Source organism: Corylus avellana, chromosome 5 (genome assembly GCF_965113065.1).
Source record: "Corylus avellana chromosome 5, dhCorAvel1.hap1.2, whole genome shotgun sequence".
NCBI lineage: Eukaryota > Viridiplantae > Streptophyta > Magnoliopsida > Fagales > Betulaceae > Corylus > Corylus avellana.
In genome coordinates this window covers 10,854,919-10,864,158 of record NC_142494.1, presented here as the reverse complement: position 1 = coordinate 10,864,158, position 9,240 = coordinate 10,854,919, and the positions used below count along the sequence as shown (strand labels likewise).

The 9,240-nt window shown below is 34.4% G+C and overlaps 1 protein-coding gene across 1 annotated transcript; it reads right to left on the bottom strand.

Annotated features, from left to right (window-relative positions):
* Window positions 1-7,871: 7,871 nt before the first annotated feature.
* On the bottom strand, window positions 7,872-8,126 carry LOC148585763 (CLAVATA3/ESR (CLE)-related protein 5-like). The gene has a single exon (XM_088516741.1). It carries the CDS (start codon window positions 8,124-8,126, stop codon window positions 7,872-7,874), a length of 255 nt encoding a protein of 84 aa, XP_088372867.1.
* Between the last annotated feature and the right edge of the window lie 1,114 nt (window positions 8,127-9,240).

Below are 9,240 nucleotides of genomic sequence, written 5' to 3'. Positions count from 1 at the left end.
AAAATTGTGATTGCACTCTAATAAATATTTTTATTGAATAATTAATCAATTTGACTCACTTAATAGTAACTTATAATTCCTCCATGAAACACTCTGTAGCAGAATTAAGGCTAAGTATATTGCCAGTTAGTTCTCTACCCCTTATTCCTTGAGTAACCGGTTTTCATAACATTCTCATATATGCTTAACACACACACACACACACACACACATATATATATATATGCCAATCAAAAAGCTCTAGCCAGAGTCTCTGAGAATAAATCCATAAAACCTAAAACAAGGGGACGTTTCTTATCTCTTTGTTCACTGACAAAGGATTTGAATTCCTTCTTGGAAAAGGCTTTCTCACCATATTGCATGTGGTTGCCCAATGTATCGAGACATTGTTGACCAATGATAGGTCTCATTCATGTACACATCAAAGCAACCTACACACAACATTTGAGTCTACAATTCCCTCAGGATTTAGAATAAAAGTTGTAAGTAGTCTTTAAGGAGTTATTGTCCTTCCTTGTGGACAGTATTTTACTGAAAGACAACTCCTTCGCCCGTTCAGTGTCTTAGGGTCTCAGCACCTAACACATCAATCCTGGAGACACTGCTCCTCTTGATTAAGGTAGATCAGCAAGATTCGATGTGTAATAGTCTTACTCAAATTGGAATTGCCCTAGTTCCAGTTATCGACTGTGAACATTCTACTTTAAAGATACAAGGATTATGGACTATGACCTTGTGTGATAACAAAGTTACTCACACTCATATCCATATTCAATGTCATCTAGGGACCTTTCATATGCACAATATAATATGATGAACATTTCTGGTAATAAGCATGTGAAGATATTTTATATGTCATATGCCCGAAAACAATTTTATTAGTGAATAAAACCTTTATTCATTACAAACATCTGTGAGTCAACATGGATATAAAATCACTGGGATTCTAGGCATAGTCCCATCAGTTTGATATATATATATAATAGTCGTGCAATGTGAGAAAAGTAACAACAAGTATCCATGTGAGTTTGTACTCACCCGGGTCGTAAGGCTTCTCTATAAAATCCCCTTGAGGCTCCATAACCTCGAAAACTGAGAAAAGACCTATCATTAGTTCTAAACCAGAGCTGAAATGAACCTAAAACATGAAAGCAAAGGCTATCGGACGACTGGCCAAAGTGGTGTTCTCTGGAACTCTTCGGGTCGTATGTCCGGGCTCATGGCCTTACGTCCGGCCAGAAGGTTCAGGTAGAATCTCATTTGTTCCAAACATCCTCCTATCCTCCCAAATTGGTTCTAAAGCTACCTAAAGGATTTCTAGGACTTCTTATCTCAAAACAAAGCCTCCATGCATAAGAAAATACGTCGATCAAAATGAAACGCTAAACCAAACTTAAACCAAGATTAAGGGCAACATCATAACTATAAGCTCAAAACTACCAACTAAGCTAGCTATGAAAAACACTTAAACAACATAACAACTAAGTAAGGAACAAGTTAAGCTTAGAAGATTACCTCCTCGAAGCAAAACCTGTAAGAAATATCTCATTCTCCTCCAAGAACTCTCACAACTCACAAAATCACTCAAGCAGGGGTTCTAGAGGGTAATCGGGACTGAATGAGGCTTAAGGATCGAGTGGGGAAGGGCATTTATAGGGTAGAAAAAGCTGTGCGAACTGCAGGAGGTGTCCTGTAAAGTAGAGTATGTACGGTACTATAGGGGCATACATCTGCGTGGTCCCCCATGCATACACCGGGTCAGAAAGTCTAAAATTTTCAAAATACCCTCTCAGCTGTTCCAAGTGATCCAAAGCCCAATTTAACCCTCTAACTAAGCTACCTAAGCTTAGTTAATTATTTGGGTCACTACACCCCTACATCATTCTCCCCCTATTGGAGAGAATTTGTCCTCGAATTCGGATGGTACTTTCCACGATCCTTCGGATACCTTGTCAACTCATTCCATTCTCCTTTTCTCAAAAACAACAAGGCCACACCCCATAATAAATGTGATAGCCCTAATCATTAGAAGACCGTGACGATTATTTTGAAGGCCCAACATCACCTTGGCATGTAGGCTTGCCATGCTTTTCTCATACCTTGTCCTTCCCACATGGTATGAGAATCTTCAAAGAACTAGCAATGGCCCTTTCACTCTTTGATAGAAAATTCTTCTTCGCCATATAGATCTTATCACAACTTTGGTTACAAAAATTTGACAAAATAGCATCTACCCCGATGAAATCAACATAGTTAATTGGCGCTACACTCAAATCAAAGGCTTTATCCTCGGGGCTCTTATCAAGCACATGGTGTGTAAAACTCTCATTAGCAAAATTGTTAATAGTATTCGAGAGATTTACCTTTTTCTAACGACTCCTCTTCGTCGGGGTAGGTGTCATAGATTGGTGGAGATGTCCAATCTACCGAAAAATCTTCTTCAATAAATTCACCTTTCTCCTCCACAACCAATTGACTCCTTATCTCCACCACCTCTTTAGGCACCTTTTTTTTTTTTTTTTTTTTTTTTTCTTTTTTCGATTTTTTCTAGTTTTTTTGTCACAAGGAACTCTTCGGGTTGAAGTAACCTTGGAATTCCGGGGTGTCGAGCTTGACACCTGCTTCCCATGGAATAGCATGAGATTGTGTCATAGGAAATCTCCTCCAGACTTTGCTCCCCACAAAAGGATTAAAAGGTTCACTATCAACGATAAATTTGTCTTCTGCCTCCGCATACTACGGTCTTGGTTGACAATGACGTCCGTTGTGACCACCCATGTTGGATAACCAGGTAGTGAGGGCTTCGACTTGATCCCTCATAGCCTCGAGTTGTTCCTCCATGTGTTGCAAACGAATTGCTAGTTGCTCCTTACGTGTCATCTTCATTGGTGCGTGTACTTCGTTCATGTCTGCACAACGGTTGCCCCTCCCCATTCTTGGAAAGTAACTTGGGCTTTCATTCCAATTGATGCAGCGTGACTTAGTGGGCTGCAGCGAATAACAACAATAAAGAACGGATAGGTATTTCTAGATCTTGATTCTATCAAAGGATCTATGAAATCTTCTATAAAACGCTAGATACTCTCAAGGTTTTGAAGGAAAAATAGAAGAACGCTCAACTCTGATGTTTCTTATTGAACAAAACTCAATCATAGACAACAACTACATTCTAGGGTTATAAAATCTATATTTATAGGCCCCCAAACTCTAAACCTAAAATTAATACGAAATAGAGTCATAATTGAACTTCTACGATGCCCGTTCGGACAAAATGTACCCCCGTTCAGATGGTCACTGAAATAGCTGAAATTAAAGTATGTAAAACAAGTAAAAACTGAAACATAACATAGGGCCGTCCGGACGGCTTGCCAATGGGATGCAAACGGACATTTCAGGTTTTACTATGGTGACTTCCAGAAGAGGCCCGTTTGGACGACGTGTGAACGACCTGCGAACGGAGGCTCTTTAGGCATAGTAAACATCGAAATTAGCAAACTCTTGTGAAAATTGACTTTGTAGATCATTGACTTAGCTTTCCAACGCCGTAAATGTTGCTCCAATTTAAGGTCTGAAACTCCAGATATGGTCTTTTTAATAGGACTCGTCAAGTGCGAATCATCGCTCTTCTTTATGGAATCCTTAGCTTTCCGGTCTACATCATTTTCCTTAAACATGTTGTATTTTATGTGATTTTGGTCCCCTTTTTTTTTTTCTTTGGGTCATGACAAGTGATGTTTTAGCATGTATTAACTATTTACATTAAGCCAATAGATAATTAGTAATCACAAATAGGGGTGGGCAGATTAACCGGTTACCGATTACCGGCCGTGTACCGGTTTTGACCGAACCGATATACCGATATACCAATATCCTTATCGGTTCGGTTCAGTCCGGTTAGAAATTTCATATCGGTTAACCGTTTAACCGATATAAACCGTTAAGTAGGGATGCCAAAACGACGTAGTTTTGGAATTATATATATACCTATGTAACCTTATCTTAATGTGGGTTTGGGTAGGTTTGAATTTTTTTTTTTAGTGATGGCATTGGATGAGATTTCTTTACCTTTGGTGAAAGCATTTTTCATTAACTAGTTTTGTTAGTCTAATTAGCATTCATTATGTTAATTAGTTCATTTGCTTTGGAAAAATGTATTTTATAATATAAAAGAAAGTTGTGGTGGATCAATATAAAAAAGCTTCAATTTTTAGCCCAAAAAACAAATATTTGGGTCCCAACAAAAAGTATTTGAGCCATAAAACAACTCATTTTTAATAAGTTATTTTAACCCAACAAAAAGTATTTGGGCTCTCAAAAGTCAAAAAAACTCATTTTTCGCCCAACAAAATAAATCAATATAAAGCCCACGGTTAAATCGGTTAACTGGTTTAACCGAACCGTTTAACCGTGTACCGTTATAACCGATAATTTCGGTTAAAATTCTTATTGGTTCGGTATCGGTTAATAAACCGTTTAACCGAAAATTATCGGTTAATAACCGATAAGAGCCAAAACCGAACCGTTTTGACCGATACCCAGGCCTAAATTCACAAACCAAGTGCCAATGAACTTTATGATTCGATTCCATTAATTTATCTCTTTCGATTTTGTTGTTCTACTAGAATTAGGATCCTCTCGAGTTCATTTGGACTAGAGAATATCCAGTTAGAGATATTTGAGGGATATTTTTGTCCCCTCAAAAAATGAAAGGACAAAAATACCCATAAAATATAACTAACTGGATATTCTCCAATTCAAATGAACTAGAGATGATCCAGTTTCGTTCTACCGTGAGCCCTCCCTCTTCCTTCCGCATTAATTGATGCAGTGTTGTTTGTGGTTTTGGCATGAGGATTCTGTAATGACAGCGAGGGTACTTTTGTAAGGCATTCACATGTTTTGTTTAGTAGGGGTGTCAATGTGGATGGTTTTCTAACCGCTCGCTAACCACTAACCGCTGTAATCGCTAACCGCTTAATTGTCTTCACCGCTTAATTGTCTTCACTGCTAACTGCTTTTTTATATAATATATTTTTATCATTATAATTATAATAATATTTATACTATAATATAATCAATTAATCATTAAATCACAAATTTTTTTTAGATAATTAAATCACAATTTGAGTATTAATATATTATCACTATAATTTATATGATTATATCACATGATCAGTTGATCATTAAATCATTTGATTATATAATAACAAATAATTATACATATATAATATGACATAACTTATAAGTCATAAGTATATAAGTTCATACTAATACAATAATCCAGTATCTAGAGACTTAGTTTCAATGTATGCTATAAACTTATAAGTCCATATATGTTATAAATTATAATTATATATTATACATATATGCAATTATGCATATTGAATAATATAAATGTATAAGATCAATACTTAATCATAAGATTCAATAACAATTCAAATACTTATTAAAGTGAATCATATTATTAATGTACAATGATAATGTGATTCGTATAATATCAAATTAAGTAATTGACATTGGATTAAACAATGTGTTACTTATAACCAAAATTGAAGTATTAATGTATTATCATTCTAATTTATATGATTATATAATAACAAATTATACATATATAATATGACATAAGTCATAAGTATACCAATTTATACTAATATAACAATTAAGTACCTAGAGACTTAGTTCCAATGTATGTTATAAACTTATAAGTCTATATATATTATAACTTATAAATTATAATTATACATATATGCATATGAATGATATAAATGTATAAGATCAATACTTAATCATATGATTTAATGATAATTCAAATACTTTATTCAAGTTAATCATATTATTAATGTACAACTCCTTGTTAAAACTAAATGTTCTTTTAAAGACTTTTTACATGTTAAAACTAAATTTTAATTGGTTATGATTTATATTTAAAGAATTTTTTTTTTTAAAAGTACAAGTAAATGTAAATTTAGGGTCAAATATTTTTTATTTTTCAATATGGGCTCTTTTGATAGCAATTTGGCCAAAGAAAACACTAAAATTGCAAAAAACAAATGAGGTAAAAATACTACAGTGATCCAAAAAAAAAGCCCAAAATTGAAAATTGGTTATATGTTTATCTTGAGAAAGCCCCAAAAAAGCCTCAAAAGAGCCCAAAATGCACAATTTAAAAAAAACAAATATAGCGGGCGGTTACATGTTTTACTATCTAACTGCTAACTGAGGGTTATTAGTTAACCACTAGGCGGTTACTGTTACGGTTAGTAAAATTTAATAACCGCTAAGGCAGTTACGGTTAGCGATTTTTGTGTTAACCGTAACCGCATTGACATCCCTATTATTTACAAGCACGGTTGTGACGACAACTTTTGTTGTAATAAATTTTCTATGCATTAATGCTATTTGGTTGGAACATCATGGTTTGTTGTAATGATGTAGTAAAGAGCACAAAATTCCCTACTAGCTATATCTGTCTATTTCTCATAATGAGTACAAACTGAAACAGCAATTGGCAAACAGTAATATTATCAAAGAAACAAAATTACAAATAACAGTGAACAAGGGTTGTCTATCAAAGAAACAAAATTACAAATATCAGTGACGAACCCTTGTCTTTGCTGATAATACGATATCAGGGATGACATGTTCAGTTCACATGCCTATTCTCAACAACGGCAGCAGTATTAGTATTGATAGAGACGACAAAAATTGTCCCTAAAGGTTGTTATTGGCAACAACAGTTTTTACCGAATTTCCTGTAGTGTCCTTTAGCATGCAACTAAATTCTGAATTACAACCTGTTTATAAAAAAATGATTTATATTTCCTCAAACATAAAAGTTAGTGAGAATGTGAGATACAATGGAATTAAGAACAAATTGATGAGGAGTGAGGACTATCTAGAGATGGTAAATATAAGGTCAAATAATTTCATTGTTAGTATGTCTTGAAGTTGGCACAAAAAATTTAGAAGATTTCAATCGAAGGAGATAATTCTGGTTTCTCTAGATTATCTAATAATTATATATCCAATGATTAATTAGGCATTTTTGCACTAACAGGTCGATTAGAATTTTTAGTGTTCTAATAAAAAAACTTTACTTATCACCCTTTATATTTTATTATTTTTGTAATTATATTTTTAAACTTTAAAAAGTGTCAATTAGAAGTTACCATCTTTCAGAAATTTACAATGTCAATACTCCCGTCAAAATTCAGCATTAAATCAAACGGTTTCATGAGTGAAATTCCCAAAATACCCCTAAGATGTTTATAAAAATATTAAAATACCTTGAATTTGGACAATGGTATTTTAGGAATTTTACTTTTTCCGTTAGAATTTAACGTTAAATTTGGACAGAATTGACATTTCAAATTTTTAAAAGATTGTAACTCTAAATTAACACTTTTTAAAGTTTAATGGTATAGTCTCAAAAGTGAAAAGATTAAGGGTGGTAATTAGTGAATTTTTTTTTTCTTTTTTTCTTTTTTTTTGTAGTTAATTTTCATAGTTTTATCGCCAGGTTCTCAAGAAGTTAGTAGGTAAAACATTGTATGCAAAAGAAAACAATCAGGATCTACAGCAACCCCAGGAAAGAAGACAACACAGATATCATTATAGTAGCTTTCTCATCAGTAGATGTTACAATGCTCTTTTCTGCCATTAAAGTCGATTGTTAACGCATGCAAAATAATGTTCTTGAAGAGTAGTTTAATCGGCTGATGACCACGTCTTATAAAACCGAGATTACTAGTTCGAATTCTCCTTTCTCTCATCTTGTGTGAACTTATTAAAAAAAAAAAAAAAAAAAAACGCAAAATAACACTCACAACATGCCCATAAACTAGCTTTATTCCAAAAGCAATCCGGCCCCTTCAAGGCTTAACGTGATGCTGATGATCTGGTCCTCCGGGTACAACTTGGTCGCCAGATGCATCTCCGAGTGACCTCCTCTGCAAATTCCCAAGTTTTGAGAGATCAAAACCCAACTCCTGTAAAAGTTGCTGACTGTCTATATTCTTCTGCATGACCCTCTCCAGGTGAAGTATACGTGCCTGTGAACTCATGAAGAGTGTGGAGATGATTGTGATCAGAAGTATACACACCCGGGCAATAGTGATATTAGCCATGAAATTAAGGGTAAAACTGTTAGATTGGGATATTAAGGTAGAAATGAGGCGGTCGTTCGCAGGTTTGGTTGGCATGTTTGGTTCAGAAGTCGTCGTATTTATAATAGGAGAGAGCAGGGAAAATAGGTTATTGTTAGTGGAAATAATATGTGGAATCCTGGACGGCGGATTTCTATTAGGCCACCTTTCACATATACAATCATTTTCTTTTTCTTTGATGAACAATTGCTCCTATATATATATATATATATTCTTCTTGTGATATAAATTTAAATTTCATTGAAGGTGTAGAAAGGAGATCAGGTTGTCTCTTACCTTTATTTTGTGGATCATCTTCTAATTTCTATTGTATGCATGTCTCCCCTCTCTCCTAAGTAACCCTACTATGAGTATGAGGTAATGTGTTTGTGTGTTGTGTGGACCAAAGCTATAGCTCTAAATATCTCTTGTGTAGCTTAAATACTCCGTGTTTATGAGTCACTCTATTTAAAAGTCTTATGTACAATTGTCATATAACTAAATAATGTGTCAGTAAAAATCAACAGTAGTCTTCCTTTTTATTTTTTTAGTGCTGATCTAGGAGCTATGTTTTATTGTCTTATTATCCAGTTATATGTGTAACGACTCAGGGAAAAACGCTAATCACATTTACGCTATCACTCCAAAATGACTAGTCAATTTAGAACTTTCCTATATAACTCATTATAATTAATTAAAGCTCAGTTTCACCTAATAACTGGACAATATGAGACTTAAGCACTCATAACTAGCTATCTTTATTAACCACTCACTTCAAGTGGGTTATTTCTCATCTTCCCAATATGGGACCGGGGTATACAAACTCCCCCTCTTAAATTTTTTATGTCCTCGTTAAAGGCCACGTTATGCAGTGCTCCAATACCACATGACCTGGCGTTATTAATTAGGTGGTTCTGATACTATTTGTAACGGCACAAGAAAAAGTGATAGCCAAATCTACGCTATCATTCCAAAATGACTAGTCAATTTAGAGCTTCTGTAGAATTCATTATAAAACTCAGTTTCACCCAATAAATAGGCAATGTGGGGCTTAACACCCGTGACTATCTTTCTAAATCACTCACTTTATGTGAGC

Bases quoted from the DNA above. Each gene is read 5' to 3' on its own strand.
- LOC148585763 (XM_088516741.1), bottom strand. From the start codon at position 8,126: ATGGCTAATATCACTATTGCCCGGGTGTGTATACTTCTGATCACAATC.